Genomic DNA, 20,194 nt, shown 5'->3' with positions numbered 1-20,194 from the left:
GAAGCGGCTGAGCGCTCACACAAGCGCTTCAGCTGCTTCGTTCTAGCGATTGGTGGGGGTCACAGTGCTCGGACCCCCACCAATCCAAACTTATGACATGTCACTATGACATGTCAGAAGTTTGTCAAACATTTAGCTACACTTTAAGTCTGGTCAGTCCTATTCATTGTTGCTTGTGAATTTCTTTGTGTATGCAGTTTCTGATCAAGATCCTGGCTACACCCTGTATTCTTGAAACTGGACCTCGGCTCTGTCTTTAGATGAACACTTTTGCTTACTGATTTGGACATTCTGCTCTCGGCTGGTTTTGACCTCTGCAACTCCTGGAATTCTTCTGTTTTCTGATTTGGAATTACACTCTCTCCTGTTGTGAACTCTGTTGCTGTTTACCCTCTGGCTGTCTGGTTTTCCGTTCTGGTATTGCCTGCATTGCACCTCCTGTCCAACACCGTATACTGTTAATGCAACCTGGGTTCTATGCAGCCAAATCCAAACTGCCTTGCTGTGGGCTCTGGTGAAGACCATAGAGTAGCCTTAGACTCTGGTGATCAGAGTAGTGATGGACTTGAGGTAGCGGATTATTTGCACACTTACTCCTGACAGTTTCCAGCTGCCTTTGGGGAATTGCTTACAGAGCAGTTCCATAACTTTCACTCTGGGGAATTGCTCAACTAGTGATTCCATTAAACCCCTGCTGGTTTTTTGAAAAGTGGGAGATTCAAACCCGTGCCGTATTTTTACAATAGTAAATAATTTAAAGCCAATGACCACGCACCGTACATTTAAGGCTCATGGTCCTTTAATAGGTTAAAGTTACAAGTTCAACACTCCTGTGCTGCATTACTGAAGGATTCTGATGACATGTCCTCTTCTTATTTCTGAACAACCGAAAGCGTAAAAAATGGGTCCCTAAAATAAAAGTAGACAACCTAAGAGCGAACCATAAAGGAACATAGCACCCAAAGAATCATATGCAAAAAATAAAAAATCTTTATTAAATACAATACACAATGACATAATACAAAGTAACAGGATGGACCATACAAGGAGAGTGAGCCGGTAAGGTAAGTAAAAAACCTAGTGGTCTACAGAAACAACTGACTATCTGTCACCAAGAAGTTCTCCAATAAACCACAGCAATCAAAGCATACTCAATAAGAAATAACAGTAATAACATGCCCACACATATTGAGTATGACAGGATATATATATAGTAGCTCTAAGGGTATAAAAAATATTATATAAGCTATAAATTAGTAACATGAATAAAATAATAATGATATGCCACGCCAGAGATACAGACCGGCTTCGTCAGGAGGCTCAAGGACGAAGCCGGTCTGTAGGGCGAAACGCGTGTCGAGGCGTTTGTTCTTCTACCAGTACCTGACGTTGCCTGTCACACTCCCCACCTTGTATTTAATAAAGATTTTCTATTTTTTGCATGTGATTCTTTGGGTGCTATGTTCCCTTATGGTTCTTTTCTTATTTCTGTCAGAAATGAATGTTGTGGAAAATTGGCAATCCTTTGGCTGTCAGGGCCTGCTGGGATTTATAGTTTCACAATAGCTGGAAAGCCAAAAGATTGCAGACCACTGCCCTATGCTTTTCTTGGAAACTACACATGAATGGACTGGCTGGCAACTGTTATACTGTGTCCCAGTTTAGAACGGATTATATTATATTCTATAAATCTTTTCGGCCCTGTTCACACAGAGTTTTTTTGCAGGCAGAAAAAATCTGACTCAGAATTCATTCAGGAATTTTGAAGCAGATTTTAAACTGCCTGAAGCTTTTTTTTTTTTCCTGTATTTTTTGCTCGCGGCGATTGAATGGACTGCAGGCGAAAAATGCTGTGAAAAACGCTCAGAAACGAGCGCCACAGGTTTTTTCAGCCTCCCATTGATTTCAATGGGAGGTCAGAGGAAGACACCATGGCAAGAAAGAACATGCCGCTTTTATTTTGCAAGCGGCCAAAAGCTGCCCGGGAACAAAAGTGCTTCTGCCTCTCATTGAAATCAATGGGGTGCGATTTCGGTTGTTTTTTGGCACTGATTCTGATGCGGTTTCAGCATGGCTACTATAGTTTGTGATGGCTTTCGAAAACCGTGAAGAGAATTTGAAAATCATCATTCAATCTTAACCACCGTACAAATAATAAATATATTGAAAAGTCAAGTTCTAAACATACATTTAAAAAACGTCAGCATAATAAAGAACAGCTACCACATAGCAGGTCTTTCCTGACAAAGTCCACAAAGTGGCTAAAAAGCCAGCTATTTAACAGTCAGACCATGTATCTAGGGCAGGGAATGCAAGGAACAGGAATCTCTAATGAACTCTTGATTATCAGTGAGATTTACGGAAACAAAGTGTCAACCGTCTTCTATTTACTCTGACATTTCCTTTTAATCTGCCGCATATTGAGCTATAACACTGGAACATTAAAACGCTGCTTGAAAGTGTCAACGTAAAAGATGGTACTTTAGGAATGATGAGAAATCCCCAGGTCATTTCATTATGGCAAACATTTAACATACAGTACTAAGGCCCAGTTCACACAAGTGGTAAGCGGCACACTGCAACTGATGCACTACAAGCACCGGTTATGCCACCCAGACTCCATAAAGAACTATGATATAAAGTCTTGTTGCTGCTGGCTTCCGCGATTTTAACAATAAATAGGACAGCTTGGAGGAATGCCGGCATTACTAATGCACATAGTACTGTATTTTAACATTAATGTCAATTAATATTGCAAGCTTCAAATGTTTACACCCGATCTGCTGACATAGATTTCAAAGGGAGATCAAAGGCAGAACCACGGCAATAAAGAACATGCCGACTTTTTTCCGCGAGCGGCTAAAAGCCGCCGCAGACAAAAAAGCCACCGCCTCCCATCGAAATCAGCGTTTAAACTAGTGCCAAAAAACTCTGTGTGTACTGGGCCTAAGTGTTTTTGAAGCATATTTTGAGGCATCTTTTCTAAGTGTTTTTTGAAGTGTAAGGCTGGATTCACACCAGCATGTTCGGTCCGTAATGGACGGAACGTATTTCGGTCGCAAGTCCCGGACCGAACACACTGCAGGGAGCCGGGCTCCTAGCATCATAGTTATGTACGACGCTAGGAGTCCCTGCCTCTCCGTGGAACTACTGTCCGTACTGAAAACATGATTACAGTACGGGACAGTTGTCCCGCAGCGAGGCAGGGACTCCTAGCGTCGTACATAACTATGATGCTAGGAGCCCGGCTCCCTGCACTGTGTTCGGTCTGGGACTTGCAGCCGAAATACGTTCCTTCCTTTACGGACCAAACATGCTCGTGTGAATCCACCCTTAATGGGAAATTGGAAAAATCAGCCTGTTAAACGTTTCAAGAAGTGACAGGTCATTTCTTGTTTGAACTAAAGAGCATATTTCCCATTGAAATCAATAGGAAGCTATTTGCAAGCATAATTCAAGTGTATTTCGGAGCGTAATACAAGCGCTCTGCACTCCAAAATACGCCTGAACATATACCGTGTAAGCATGGCGTGACCCCACACACTTATCAAATTCCTTCATATAATATTGCATAAGAATTGGTACAAATTCACCCCAACATGCGTTGTACTGATGTCAACCTGCTCAGAGAGATGACAAACAAGGTATTGACTGGTATCTGGTAGGACACTATTCAACCAGTAGCATTTTCTGATTAGGCTTTTTATGGTGGATATGTGTCATGTACCTATACTCCTCATGATTGGCTGTGCTAGAGGGAAAGACGACTGCAATGCATTTTCAGAAAGACTACCTGAAAGGCATTAAGAGGAAGACCACCTGAGGAAGACTACCTGAGGAAGACCACCTGAGGAAGACCCCCTGAGGAAGACCCCCTGAGCAAGACCACCTGAGGAAGACCACCTGAGGTCATGAGAACCTTTTTCTAATGTTTTGCCCAAATTCGTGCGCCGCGAGCACCCAAAAGTCTCGGATTTCGAAATAATGCAAAACTTTTGAGAAATTCAAACCGGATTCAATTTGTTTAGAATCAATTAGCTCAACTTTATACATTATACATCGCTGCTATTTTTCCCCAGTCATATTCTATCCTATACTATAGCGTTAGGGATATGTCAGGCCTTGACTAATTGTCTTAACTGTGAGTATAATGTATATATAATCTCTTTATGTGAGCATTACCTGTTGTGATATGTTGCATTTTAATTAAAATATTCTTTAAAAATTCATGTCTGCTGTCAGACATGGAGCCTTGGTTGGGATGACCTGTCCATGCTGACAGTGTATCTATAACATTTTCTTAGCAGTCCTCTTACTTTACCTTGTGTAGAACAGAGCTATTTGGTTTGGCATGACCAAGTACAGGTATAGCTACTTACGTATCACATTCGATGGAAGGCAAAAAAGCACGTGAAAGGAGCCGATGGCTCTCTTCACATATAGTTTCTTCCTTCCATAAAAGGTATATACGAATTTGCAGTTTCTTCTGCCGCCTTCCACACATGGCTACCGGCACGGCTTATGCGTGGAAAAGGACGCGGACTTTAAATCAGAGGACGAAAAAAACGTGCCGCATGAACAACGGCCTGAATTATCCACTGAATACAATGCAACATGGTTTGTTAGCAGTGTTTATGTGGATTTCTGTGCGGGTTCCACAATAAAATCTGTTGTGTGAACGTGTCCTTAATGATATGCCGACAGTTTGTAGATATGCGAGTTACTGTATCTTCTAGAATGTGGTCATTACACTATTTGTTACATGCTGCAGAGATTATCATACACAAATGCATCTCAGTCCTCTAATATGTTCTACAATTCCTGTGTCTGCCAAATGGGAATTACATATTTTTTTAGATCCAAACCACATGTTATCTTGTCTTGTTTCCTTATGATTACTCTCAGGGTTTCTTCTCTATGTCTAAGAACACACACACACACACACACACACACACACACACACTCACACGCACACTACATGCACTATACACACACTATATATACACACACACACACACACGCTACATGCACTATACACACACTATATATACACACATACACACACACACACACACACACTACATGCACTATACACACACTATATATACACACACACACACACATACACACACGCACACTACATGCACTATACACACACTATATATACACACATACACACACACACGCTACATGCACTATACACACACTATATATACACACATACACACACACACTACATGCACTATACACACACTATATATACACACATACACACACACACTTGATTATTGTGTTACGCAGCAAGCGGTTTTTCACAGGTTTAGTTTGTATCATCACTGAAGGAATTGTCCCTATTTATCAAAGTATATCAGTCCAGAGGCAGTCACAGACCAGTCCTACTGTGAAAAGAGAATGTACAGCAGTGGGCACAGTCACTCCTGTGATGGTACTGCTATGTGATTGGCACATTACGTCCTTTTCATCAGAATATCACCCCTACGGATTAGGCAGGGGCTAACGTAGTAACATTTTTAGTAGAATGTGTGTGTAGAGTACATTCTAAGGAATACACTGAGCAATAGTACGAGAAGAATGCATGGATTACACAGAGTTGTATAAGGCTCTGTTCACACTGTCATCATAGTTCCATTGCACCAGACGGGGAGAATCAAGAAGCCTGCTGTCCCTTTTTGCCCAGGGTAAAAAAGAACAACAACTGAAACATGAAAAACCCATTTTAGGTCTAGTGTGAATAGAGGTCGACACGCTAATTAAAGTATATGTATGAGGTTTGTATAGGGTGCTCTCACCCATGTGCACCTACTGGTTACTACTACATTATCATAGCATATTAAACTGTTAATAAAACACTGATGCTTATTGGCTAAATGCAGGACTGTCACCCACAGTGACAAACCACAACCCTCATCAGCTGATTTTCCATCATCCACAAGTAGACATGAATTTGCCCAATATTAAACATGTTCTCCCCTTTGTGTCAGTGTGTGCCCCTGTGTATTACAGTGCACCACACAAGTCGTCTGTGTACCGTTATATTAATACTGTACTACATAATGTGCCAGTCTAATTCCCCAATGCAGGAAGTGCCTGAGGTTCAAGAAAACAATAGAAATCCCTAATCAAATGAAAAGGGCAAATAGGTAAATTGATCGTTTTCTCCAAGTAAACGCTAAACGAAACATAAATGAATACACATAGAGCTGATTTATTTAGAAAAGAGAACGTTGAATGAAAGCAGAATAAAAGTCAGACATGGACTTTATGCGGATCTTACAAATCACTTCTAGAAAATGAAATACGCATTTGATCCCAAAAAATAATGTATGCCTAAAGTGAGCGGAGACGACATTGGTAGCGCTTACACAAAGCAGCTGGAAAACATTACTTCTACCCTCTCTCTCCAGGGGTTTTGACTATCGCTGCCTGGAAGGAATGCAGTCAGGATCTGTGCATTATATTTAGCAATTGTGGGATACATAATCACCTTAGAAACTCTTTTTGGCACAGCTTTGCTTTTATTCTCTTGCTAGACCACTGAAATACCTCACTCCAAATTTGGTATATGAAATTAATATAAAGGACTATCGAGATACTAGTCAAGGCAGAATACAAAGCACATTCCCATCGGTTTTATGTTGTAAATGAAGACTTCTCTTTCTTCGCATACCACTAGACTACTTCTCTTCAGGCGGCATCTACCAAGACCATGTTTAGACCATACCCTTTAAAGAGGTGCTTTTTTCTTTTTCCAATAGCCAGACACTACTTATGTGTGAATAAGAATTCTGTCATTCCTGTTCTCATATACAGGTTTTGAGCCTTGTACTTTTTAGGGCCTGTTACATTTTATCTTTGTTTTAAAGAGGCTCCGTCACCAGATTTTGCAACCCCTATCTCGTATTGCAGCAGATCGGCGCTGCAATGTAGATAAGAGTAACGTTTTGTTTTTTTCAAAAACGAGCATTTTTGGCCATGTTATGACCATTTTTATATTTATGCAAATGAGGCTTTCTTAAGTACAACTGGGCGTGTTTAAAGTTATGTCCAACTGGGCGTGTATTATGTGTGTACATCGGGGCGTTTTTACTTGTTTTACTAGCTGGGCGTTGTGAATGGGAGTGTATGATGCTGACGAATCAGCATCATCCACTTCTCTTCGTTACCACCCAGCTTCTGGCAGTGCACAGACACACAGCGTGTTCTCGAGAGATCACGCTGTGACGTCACTTCCTGCCCCAGGTCCTGCATCGTGTCGGACGAGCGAGGACACATCGGCACCAGGCGACAGAGGCTACAGTTGATTCTGCAGCAGCATCGGCGTTTGCAGGTAAGTCGATGTAGCCTCTGTCGCCTGGTGCCGATGTGTCCTCGCTCGTCCGACACGATGCAGGACCTGGGGCAGGAAGTGACGTCACAGCGTGATCTCTCGAGAACACGCTGTGTGTCTGTGCACTGCCAGAAGCTGGGTGTTAACGAAGAGAAGTGGATGATGCTGATTCGTCAGCATCATACACTTCTATTCACAACGCCCAGCTAGTAAAAGAAGTAAAAACACCCCGATGTACATACACAATACACGCCCAGTTGGACATAACTTTAAACACGCCCAGTTGCACTTTAGAAAGCCTCATTTGCATAAATATAAAAATGGTCATAACTTGGCCAAAAATGCTCGTTTTTAAAAAAAAAAAACGTTACTCTTATCTACATTGCAGCGCCGATCTGCTGCAATAGGAGATAGGGGTTGCAAAATCTGGTGACAGAGCCTCTTTAAAGAGAACCTTTCACCTCCCCATACATGTGCAGCCTGGGGCACTTTACTTTTTTTTCTACCCTACTCCGTTATTTAGATGTCGGTGCCGTTATTTAAATAACCCCCTGAGCTATCAATGGGGCGTGTAATGGCAAGGGGGCATGTAACATGGCTGTGATACTGTCCAATCAGCTACAGACAGTGCCACAGCAAGAGCGCGTTCTTCTCTCCAGCTCTTGCGGTCCACAGCAGTGACACGCCCCCTTGCCATTACACACCCCCTTGCCATTACACGCCCCCTTGCCAGTTCGGCAGACAAGTACAAGACTGTGTGATCTATCGCGAGAGATCAGTCTTGTCCTTGTCTGCCGAGAGCTAAAGAGTGAAAGAGTGCGCGCACTCACGCACACGCTCTACTCTCTCCAGCTCTTGCTGTGGTACTGTCCGTAGATGATTGGACAGTGTCACAGTCATAGTAACACGCCCACTTGCCATTACACGCCCCATTGACAGTTCAGGGGATATTTAAATATTGGGCACCAAATATAACGGCACCGATATCTAAATAACGGATGAGGGTAGATTTTTTTTTTAAAGTGCCCCAGGGTTTGTGCAGCCTTGCCCATTACATGTTGCACTCAGCTGAACATGTATGGGGAGGTGGAAGGTTCTCTTTAAACCTCAGTGTGTTCTATGCCATTTTTCCCTATCAACAGTGTACGTAAAATGCGACAGGAAAAAAAACTATTTAAAAAAAAACAAACACATTGGGCACACTAGAAAACTATAGTAGTGCTGGAACGGGTTCAGTAACCAAAGCAATAATTATAATGGGATCTCCTTCCACACTGGAAGTCAACACAACTACAACAAGGAAGGGTGCTATGCAAGAGCCATGACTTTATTTAACTGCACAAGCGGGAATTGTCAGGATAATAAATAAGAAGGATAGAGCATAGAATAACACCCTTCCAATAAGTCAGTTTGTCAAAAGTTTGCCCTCCTGAAGCAGCCTTAGGGCCTGTTCACATCACCATTCATTTCCGTTCCTGGGTTCCGTCGGAGGTTTCCGTTGGGTGAACCCCGCAAAGGAAAGTGAAAGCACAGCTTCCGTTTAAGTCACCATTGATCTCAATGGTGACGGAAACATCGCTAATGGTTTCCGTTCGCCACCATTCCGGCAGGTTTCTGGTTTTCCGACGGAATCAATAGCGGAGTAGACTACGCTATTGATTCCGTCGGAAAACCGGAAACCAGACGGAATGGTGACGAACGGAAGCCATTAGCAATGTTTCCGTCACCATTGAGATCAATGGTGACTGAAACAGAAGCTGTGCTGTCACTTTCACTTTCCGTTTCGGGGTTCACCCGACGGAAACCTGCAACGGAACCCCGGAACGGAAAGTGAACAGTGATGTGAACAGGCCCTAAGTCAGCTGAAGTTACAGTTGTGACCACAAGCTCACAGAACATGACGGGTAGTGATGCCACCTGTGGTGCATAAAAATTGTTTGACCTTGCTTGCCACACTCACTATGAGTTCTAAAGTTCTTCTGCAAACAATGTTCGCAAAGGAACCTATTCCAGCAGCTCTATGGATCGGGCTTTCATGGTAAGCAGTAGCACAAAAGCTTGAGATCATGAAACGCAATGCCAAGTGGTGTCTGAAGTGGTGCAAAGCACACTGGATATGTCCCCATCTGGCACTCTGATGGCTGAATCGGGTTGGTTCATGCCAGGAGAACGTTTCCTGTTCAATTCGGTGGATGTAAATTAATGGTCTGGGACATAATGGTTTGGGCTGGGCCGCTTTGTTCCATAGCAGAGCAATAGTATTACAGCAAACAATGACATTGTGGAGAATGATGTAGTTCCTACGTTGTGACAGCAGATTGGGAAAGGCCATTTCCTGCATTAGTATAACAATGTCCCTATGCACAAAGCAACATCCATAAAAATAGTTTTGCAAAGTTTAGTGTGAAGGAACTTGTTTGCCCTGCAGAGAGAACACCTCTGGAATAAATGAGAACATATGCTGCCAGCCACGCCATTCCTATATGCCACCTATGTGGACAGGAGTATTATAAAGGGGCAGAGCGGAGGAGATTCATAACTGTATGATAATATAACTACAGACAGTGCTTGGAACTCCTTGTCAGTGTAATAACTATAGACAAAGCAATCTCACTATACATTACACTATATTATATTACTATATACTATAATAATGGCACACAGGTCTCAGGAACTTCAAGCCTTCGTTTTGGTCTGAAATATTCAACAAGTACAAATGGATGTAATACTCAGCTATCCAAATCCCTTTGGCTATGTAATGTTTATATGTATAAGATAAATAGATGAGGTGTGAACAACACGAAATATATCTTTATAGACAAACATACTGGAGGTTTATTTAATACATTTAGATTTTCTGTCATTTCTTCAGAAACTTTGCTCTAGACTCCTACAGTGATACATTTAAATGTCATAAAATAAAAAACGTTTCGCACATACGCCCCCTGGTGGCTTATAGTTCAGCTTCACAATATACAGCACACATCTTAAGCCAATAATTTATTATTGATTTCTATAGTGCCAGCATTGTCTGTAGCATTGTACAAAACTAAAATGACATGTAATATACTTACAAGGACACGGAAATAATGCAGCATACAAATAATGACACAGCATATAGGATAGTCACACTCCAGTAATAGTGTAATGATAACTCTATTGCAGTGTAGCCTATGGAAAAACATTTCCATAGCTATGTCTCTAAATCTTCCACGTACATTAGAGCTCCGGCCCCTATCATCCTATGAAATCCAGTAAGCCCCCCATTCCATGTCCATCAGTCACCCCCAGATTCCCTGTCCCTACCCTCCTCCCTAGATCCCTTGTCCCTTTGTTACCCCTGGATTCCTTCTCCCTCTGTCATTTCCTCCCAGAATTCCTGCACCTGTGTAACCCCCAAATTCCCTGTCACCACTCCCAGATTCCATGTCCCTGTAAAATCCCCTTCCCAGATTCCCTGTCCCTCTTTCACTTCCCCCCAGATTCCCTGTCCCTCTGTCACTTCCCCCCAGATTCCCTGTCCCTCTGTCACTTCCCCCCAGATTCCCTGTCCCTCTGTCACTTCCCCCAGATTCCCTGTCCTTCCCCCCCAGATTCCCTGTCACTTCCCCCCATATTCCCTGTCCCTGTCACTTCCCCCAGATTCCCTGTCCTTCCCCCCCAGATTCCCTGTCCATCTGTCACTTCCCCCGAGATTCCCTGTCCCTCTGTCACTTCCCCCCAGATTCCCTGTCCCTTCCCCCCAGATTCCCTGTCCCTCTGTCACTTCCCCCAGATTCCCTGTCCTTCCCCCCCAGATTCCCTGTCCCTCTGTCACTTCCCCCCAGATTCCCTGTCCCTCTGTGACTTCCCCCAGATTCCCTGTCCTTCCCCCCCAGATTCCCTGTCCATCTGTCACTTCCCCCGATATTCCCTGTCCCTCTGTCACTTCCCCCCAGATTCCCTGTCCCTATCACTTCCCCCCAGATTCCCTGTCCATCTGTCACTTCCCCCAGATTCCCTGTCCCTCTGTCACTTCTCCCCAGATTCCCTGTCCCTCTGTCACTTCTCCCCAGATTCCCTGTCCCTGTCACTTCCCCCAGATTCCGTCCCTCTTTCACTTCCCCCCAGATTCCCTGTCCCTCTGTCACTTCCTCCAGATTCCCTGTCCATCTGTCACTTCCACCAGATTCCCTGTCCCGCTGTCAGTTCCCCCAGATTCCCTGTCCCTCTGTCACTTCCCCGAGATTCCCTGTCCCTCTATCACTTCCCCCAGATTCCCTGTCCCTCTGTCACTTCCCCCCAGATTCCCTGCCCCTCTGTCACTTCCCCCAGATTCCCTGTCCCTCTGTCACTTCCCCCAGATTCCCTGTCCCTCTGTCACTTCCCCCAGATTCCCTGTCCCTGTAACTTCCCCCCAGATTCCCTGTCCCTGTCACTTCCCCCCAGATTCCCTGTCACTTCCCCCAGATTCCCTGTCACTTCCCCCCAGATTCCCTGTCACTTCCCCCCAGATTCCCTGTCACTTCTCCCCAGATTCCCTGTCCCTCTGTCACTTCCCCCCAGATTCCCTGTCCTTCCCCCCCAGATTCCCTGTCCCTGTCACTTCCCCCCAGATTCCCTGTCCCTGTCACTTCCCCCCAGATTCCCTGTCCCTGTCACTTCCCCCCAGATTCTCTGTCCCTGTCACTTCCCCCAGATTCCCTGTACCTGGGTCACCCCTAAATTCTTTGTGCCTCTGTCAACTCCCCCCCGCTTGTCACCCCTATTAAATGTGTACAATTTATCATGACTTTATGTTGTAAATACTGTTCTTGTCTGTCTAGCACCCAAACATTGATGTATACAGTACAAATGGCAGTAAAGTTGCGTTTCGCTGGCAGACTCCACGTCTTGTAATGTGTTTGGGCACCGGCAGATTAGAGATGGACGTCCATTCTCGGACAAGTTCAGTCGTGTTGGATCTTTCGATCCTTTTGTCCCCTTCAGATGTGCCTGGCAGCCGCTCATACTGCTCTGTCGATAGATATAACCTGCATGTTAATGGGGGGATAATGGGAGACAGCCCGGTGGACAACTTCAGCCACTGTATGTGACAGCATCCCTACAAGATATAGAGGGGGCACTGCAGGCACAGCTATGGGGCTATTCTACCTCAGTAGGAGCGCTGGTAAATCTCTGGTGTAGAGACGGTGGAGAGACCTCCCCAGACAAAGCACTGATCTGTCACCAGGCACCTTCACAGGGTGACAGGAGACAGCCAGTTTCCTGTCACTTACACAGGATGGTGACAGTCAAACTCTACTAGGACTGACTGATGCCTCCCATAGGGACTGTCCTTCCCGGGGACCTCTAACAATAGACTGAACTTTCTACAATCCCACAGACTTCATACAATACTAACTCCACTACAGTCCATAGAACAATAGTGCAGCAAGGAAGAGCCCTCCGCCCCTTCCTCAGGTCTGAGGGAGTATTGTCACTTACCCTCACTGCCGTACTTGCCATTGTTCGCTCCCATCCTGTATACTTCATGCTCTCATCCCCCAGACACTCAGCATTTCCATCGGGCAGACCATAAAGCGCTCACTGGCGCCCTCCATAGGCAGGGCCAGTAATTATTAAATGCTCAGGTCAGATAGTGATCCAATCCTCAGAAGGTTCCCAGACTCCAGATCCCTGACATTCTAATAATCCACAGTGAGGACAGCGCGGATCCATGCACAGTGTGTGCGCTCACAGCCGGTTACATCCACTACTTGTTGCTGCTTATCCCTGAGGCTCAGGGAAGCAGAGTGATACCGGCAGCTCTCCCGTGAGCAGTCACTACCCTGTCCCAACATCCATACCCTGTGGAGAAATGTGGGAGGACCGGGAGGCTGCAGTCCTCCCTCCGCTCCTCCCAGCCCTCACGTCAGGCGTGTATATTACCTCACCCCGCTATACCCTCAGGAGCTCCTCTGCCCGGCACACATCAATTATAAGGAGAGGGTGAAGGGTCCCTGGGCTATAGCCAGCTATGTGCTGCTTTGACTGCCGGTGCTCAAGAAGCTGAGCCTGGGGAGGGGAGCGGGAAACACCCGGCAAGATTTATAGCCTGGACGTCGTCCAAGTCTAGACGTAGCACAGCTCACATATGTACACATACATTGCTGGAACTTAGTTCTGACTGAAAATACATACTAAAAGTGCACTTCCCACTAAAATAAAATAAAAAATCCGCTGTTTTTTTTAAATCTGCTTCTAGGAGAGCTGTGTGACAAGCTATGTGGCCGGTTTACAGCTCCCAGGAGGTGAAGGATGCGCCGCTGCATAACTGGTCACATATGACATGCAGGAATCCGGGAAAGCTGTGAGAGCTGCTTGATGGCCATATTCACTGTCACCCTGCTTCCCCCATACAAGGCAACTTGAGCAGTGACATGAGGGAGATTCCAAGAAATAATGTTTTAACATATGCCCTCCAACTAAGGCCTTATATTCACACGAGCGTGTCCGTTTTGTGTGTTTTTCCAGTTTCAGTTTTGCAGTTTCGTGTAGCATCCGTGTACGGTGCGTGTCTGCTTTTTGTACGTGCGTATGTCATCTGTATGTCACGCGTTTTTTACGTCAGCAAAAAAAACTGAATGTGTTTTATTTTTTTCCTCATCATTTCTTTAGCAACTGGTGCATGAAAAACGCATGGCACACGGATGTGCGTCCATGTGCTGTTCACGTACCCATTGTCTTCAATGGGTGCGTGATCCGCAAAAAATGCACAAGAATAGGACACGCAGTGAGTTTCACGCAGCAGACAGACGCTGCGTGAAAAACACTGAATTTCTGAATGACCCCATTGAATTGCATAGGTCCGAGTGACGTCCGTTGTTTTAACACGCACGTGATATACGCTAGTGTGAATAAGGCCTATGGCTACGCACACCGCCATCTAAGGCCTTATTTACACGAGCGTGTTAAACGTCCGTGTGACGCCCGTTGAAGCAACGGCCGTCCCATGGACCTTTGTAATTCAATGTGGCCATTTACACGGCCGTTGTTTCAACGGACCGTGTGAAGGGTCCGTGAGAAAATATGACATGTCCTATTTTTTCACGCGTCACGCATCCCTCCATAGACTAATCAGAGTATGGATGCACCTCGGAAGTTTTTCATGTCCGAGATGCGCCACGCTCGTGTAAATAAGGCCTAAGGCTAAGTTCACATCTGTGTAGAATTCTCCAGCCTCCATCGCATATACGGTAAAAAATGACAGAACAAATAGTACAGCATTGTTTCGGCAGGTGCCGTTATTGTCTGTCATGCAATGGATCTGGCGTTTCCGTTTTTCTTGTTCTGCTCCTATGATGGAATGGAAAAAAGGAACACAGATGTTAACTCAACTTAAGGCATTTGAATTCCCCTTTATCATACCTCAATATAAATACAGACCCCAGACCACGTTTTCTCAACATATTTCACATGGGCCTCACCAACCAGAACACAGTAATATACCAAAAAAAGAAAAAGAAAAAAGATCCAGAAATATATCAAGGCACTCTCAGGTAAACATAATTTATATAAAGTCAATTTTATTTAAACCTCCGAATATTTTCAGATACATTAATATATATACATACAAAAAGTTTTTTAAAAAAATCTCCTGGCCAAGAGAGGAAGGATGACATATAATCTGATACACCTTTACATATTAATTAATTCCCTCATATAATACGTTTGTTCTCCCTAAACATAGGGACAGATAATAAATTTGGAACAATCGCTAGGTTGTGTTCACACTTGCGTTTTTGGACAAAATAAATTTTATATCCTCAAGGTGGCTACCATACCTATTTATGACAAGTGGAAATATTTTAAAGATATAATTTCCTATGTAGTAAAATTCCAATCCTGGGAGAATGACCAACCCATGGTACATAGGCTGTTTGGACGGCAAATTTTTATATTGTTTAGCTCTTCCCTCCTATTGCATACAGCCTTGGATTTTGGGGATGATAAGTAATAATAGGCAGTCTATTTGGTAGACACAAGGTCTAAATAAATCCCCCTCGATCCTCTTTGTTCAAAAGGCAATCAATTTTCCAAGATTACGTATGGTAGCTTGTGTTTTTACCTCTAATGTTCCGGTGAGCCTCTGTAATCCATATGCGGGAGCAATCTGTAAACAGGTGGGACGAAAAAGGCCTTCCAAAGTCAAATTCCAGGCTATATATTCATCTGTTTCTCAGCCCACTTTAGAGCTCCACCGCAAGGTCGGATGGCTTTAGATTTTCTTCTGAATATCCGCTTATTCCACACCGTACACAAGGAGGCACAAGGTCCGGGAGGGCAAGAGCATATGCCGGCAGTAAGGTGAATTATAATTCACATGATGTCTCCTTCCATATCATGTCTCCAGATTTGGTCAGGGATTTGCAGGGCCAGGTATAGACGTCACTACCTGCAGAGCTTGATTAAGTCAGCTGACGCGTTTCATCCCTACACGGGATTTCCTCAGAGCCGTTTTAGCAAGTGTAGCCAAGGGCATTGTATTTATAGTGTCCCAACAATTATTTATTGGTTCCTCAATTGCAAATGTAAAGAGGCTTTATTTCATATATATAAAAACAGATGTGTATAGATTATATCAAGTCATCTTTGCACAATATATTTATTTGTAGTTTGCAATTCCAAAAAAGAAGGAAACATTTCTTTTACATTTTATTCAAAACAAGTAAATAAATAAATAATTCCTATTATCATTAACCCACATCTATATAATATTTTGTTTATTAACATAATAGTGGAGGATCAGTGGTATGTCTTCAAAGCTAATACAGATAATCTATTTAGTCTGACACGAATAGCATAGGACAAGGTGATTTTTCATAATAAAACTATTCCAGATTATAATTTATTCCCGGATCATAGAGAAACGGAAAATCAATTGCTTCCCTTTCCCCAATGCATCCGTTCTAATCATATAGCCAATTTCTCACCTTTTTTAGCGTCATGCACTGACTAGACTATACAGACTCTCGGGGAGGGCAGGGAAACACGTCTCATGCCAAAGGGCAATATGACCTGTGTCCCCACCCACCCCGAGAGTCCGCAAATCCATTGCCAATCTGCCATAAAGAAAATTCTTTCAATAACGCGATCTTAATACATAATTTTTTATTTATATCACCATTCTATATGGAACCAACAAGATATTCTCTAATCAATATACAAAGTGCCTACTTATGAAGAGGAAGAGTTATTTATATTATAGTACAATCTGATCATTTCATAATCTTTTAATATGAGCTTCCAAAAGTCAAAATAGGACCATCTATATAAATATTCCATATTTCAAAGACAGTATTTTCCATTAATTTCAATTCTTTATGTTTTCATCATATCCCAAAATTAGAGCCTTTGGATAGAGATATTTCATATCTACTGGAATTGCCATTTATTTAAAAGAACCATAGGGAAAACAAATACAAATTCTTTTTGTTTTCATCATATCCCAAAATTATAACCTTTGGATAGAGATATTCCATATATACTGGAATTACCATTTATTTAAAGGAACCATAAGGAAAACAGATAGACCCATGTATTGGCACCATATAGTATTCATATTCCCCATTGAGAATGAAAATTTAACCGTTTAATTTTCAATTTTTAATTTTAATTTTTTAATTTTTATTATGCCTGGGTCTCAGCATTTGTCGTAGACTTTGGCAAAATGTAAAAATTACCTTAATTTATCTTTTATTTGTTCTCTGAACTTAGTATAATAAGGCTGGGTCCCCCCCATTTTTCATAACCAGCCAGATACAACATAGCAGCAGCAGCAGCAGCAGCATTACCAGGGTGGGAAAGGCCACGGTTTTTGGGCTTTCACAGCCTAATACCAGCCTGCGGCCGCCCCGATACACGACCATCACAATGTAGATGGTCGGGTACTTGATCGAACTTGACTCTTCCCAGTACCCCTGGTGGCGGTGGGTATCGGGGTAATAATTCGGCATTCTATTGTTCTGCTACGTCATGCCGGAAGTGCAAGTTCCATTGAACAACGGAGACAGAACCAGTTGATTTTAATATGAGCTTCCAAAAGTCAAAATAGGACCATCTATATAAATATTCCATATTTCAAAGACAGTATTTTCCATTAATTTCAATTCTTTATGTTTTCATCATATCCCAAAATTAGAGCCTTTGGATAGAGATATTTCATATCTACAGGAATTGCCATTTATTTAAAAGAACCATAGGGAAAACAAATACAAATTCTTTTTGTTTTCATCATATCCCAAAATTATAACCTTTGGATAGAGATATTCCATATATACTGGAATTACCATTTATTTAAAGGAACCATAAGGAAAACAGATAGACCCATGTATTGGCACCATATAGTATTCATATTCCCCATTGAGAATGAAAATTTAACCGTTTAATTTTCAATTTTTAATTTTAATTTTTTAATTTTTATTATGCCTGGGTCTCAGCATTTGTCGTAGACTTTGGCAAAATGTAAAAATTACCATAATTTATCTTTTATTTGTTCTCTGAACTTAGTATAATAAGGCTGGGTCCCCCCCATTTTTCATAACCAGCCAGATACAACATAGCAGCAGCAGCAGCAGCAGCATTACCAGGGTGGGAAAGGCCACGGTTTTTGGGCTTTCACAGCCTAATACCAGCCTGCGGCCGCCCCGATACACGACCATCACAATGTAGATGGTCGGGTACTTGATCGAACTTGACTCTTCCCAGTACCCCTGGTGGCGGTGGGTATCGGGGTAATAATTCGGCATTCTATTGTTCTGCTACGTCATGCCGGAAGTGCAAGTTCCATTGAACAACGGAGACAGAACCAGTTGATTTTAATGTATATCGTCAGGTTTCCATCGGGGATCCGTGGTTTTACCAGAAACAATAGCACAGCATGCTGAACTATTGTTTCCGTAAGGTGATGGATGCCACTGTATGGCATCCGTCACAGTTATACGTTAAACGTATACCTCCGGGACATTACTTTCCATATATGGATAGCGACATCAGAAGCAGTGCTGGAGTCCCCGGGCAGATGAGCTAATAGAGGCTCTGCTCGGGGACTCCAGAGATAGGAAACCTCTGATGTCACTGTCCATATATGGCTGTAGTCCCAGGACAGAGCATCTACTAGCGCTCCACCCAGGGACATATACAGTGAAGGAAATAAGTATTTGATCCCTTGCTGATTTTGTAAGTTTGCCCACTGTCAAAGACATGAACAGTCTAGAATTTTTAGGCTAGGTTAATTTTACTAGTGAGAGATAGATTATATTAAAAAAAAATACAGAAAATCACATTGTCAAAATTATATATATTTATTTGCATTGTGCACAGAGAAATAAGTATTTGATCCCCTACCAACCATTAAGAGTTCAGCCTCCTCCAGACCAGTTACACGCTCCAAATCAACTTGGTGCCTGCATTAAAGACAGCTGTCTTACATGGTCACCTGTATAAAAGACTCCTGTCCACAGACTCAATTAATCAGTCTGACTCTAACCTCTACAACATGGGCAAGACCAAAGAGCTTTCTAAAGATGTCAGGGACAAGATCATAGACCTGCACAAGGCTGGAATGGGCTACAAAACCATAAGTAAGACGCTGGGTGAGAAGGAGACAACTGTTGGTGCAATAGTAAGAAAATGGAAGACATACAAAATGACGGTCAATCGACATCGATCTGGAGCTCCATGCAAAATCTCACCTCGTGGGGTATCCTTGATCCTGAAGAAGGTGAGAGCTCAGCCGAAAACTACACGGGGGGAACTTGTTAATGATCTCAAGGCAGCTGGGACCACAGTCACCAAGAAAACCATTGGTAACACATTACGCCGTAATGGATTAAAATCCTACAGTGCCCGCAACGTCCCCCTGCTCAAGAAGGCACATGTACAGGCCCGTCTGAAGTTTGCAAATGAACATCTGGATGATTCTGAGAGTGATTGGGAGGTGCTGTGGTCAGATGAGACTAAAATTGAGCTCTTTGGCATTAACTCAACTCGCCGTGTTTGGAGGAAGAGAAATGCTGCCTATGACCTAAAGAACACCGTCCCCACTGTCAAGCATGGAGGTGGAAACATTATGTTTTGGGGGTGTTTCTCTGCTAAGGGCACAGGACTACTTCACCGCATCAATGGGAGAATGGATGGAGCCATGTACCGTCAAATCCTGAGTGACAATCTCCTTCCCTCCACCAGGACATTAAAAATGGCTCGTTGCTGGGTCTTCCAGCACGACAATGACCCGAAACATACAGCCAAGGCAACAAAGGAGTGGCTCAAAAAGAAGCACATTAAGGTCATGGAGTGGCCTAGCCAGTCTCCAGACCTTAATCCCATCGAAAACTTATGGAGGGAGCTGAAGATCCGAGTTGCCAAGCGACAGCCTCGAAATCGTAATGATTTACAGATGATCTGCAAAGAGGAATGGGCCAAAATTCCATCTAACATGTGTGCAAACCTCATCATCAACTACAAAAAACGTCTGACTGCTGTGCTTGCCAACAAGGGTTTTGCCACCAAGTATTAAGTCTTGTTTGCCAAAGGGATCAAATACTTATTTCTCTGTGCACAATGCAAATAAATATATATAGTTTTGACTATGTGATTTTCTTTTTTTTTTTAAATATAATCTATCTTTCACTGGTAAAATTAACCTATCCTAAAAATGCTAGACTGTTCATGTCTTTGACAGTGGGCAAACTTTCAAAATCAGCAAGGGATTAAATACTTATTTCCTTCACTGTATGGACATTGACTTCAGGAACTTTCATAACGCTGGAGTCCCCGGCAGAGCAACAGCGAGTGCTCTGCCCCGGGACTCCAGCACTTCTCCTA

At 43.2% G+C, this 20,194-nt stretch overlaps 1 protein-coding gene across 1 annotated transcript in view; it reads right to left on the bottom strand.

Annotated features, from left to right (window-relative positions):
- Positions 1–13,361, bottom strand: part of FBXL7 (F-box and leucine rich repeat protein 7) — a 227,271-nt gene extending 213,910 nt beyond the window's left edge. Inside the window, exon 1 of the mRNA XM_075826761.1 lies at positions 12,815–13,361. Coding sequence (XP_075682876.1) covers positions 12,815–12,848 — 34 coding nt within the window. The 5' untranslated portion in view covers positions 12,849–13,361. The remainder of the gene's footprint in view (positions 1–12,814) is intronic.
- Positions 13,362–20,194: the final 6,833 nt, after the last annotated feature.

The sequence above is a fragment of the Rhinoderma darwinii genome, chromosome 5 (genome assembly GCF_050947455.1).
Source record: "Rhinoderma darwinii isolate aRhiDar2 chromosome 5, aRhiDar2.hap1, whole genome shotgun sequence".
NCBI classification, from domain to species: domain Eukaryota; kingdom Metazoa; phylum Chordata; class Amphibia; order Anura; family Rhinodermatidae; genus Rhinoderma; species Rhinoderma darwinii.
Note: the sequence above shows the minus strand (reverse complement) of the source record. Positions and strands in the feature narration are given on the sequence as shown.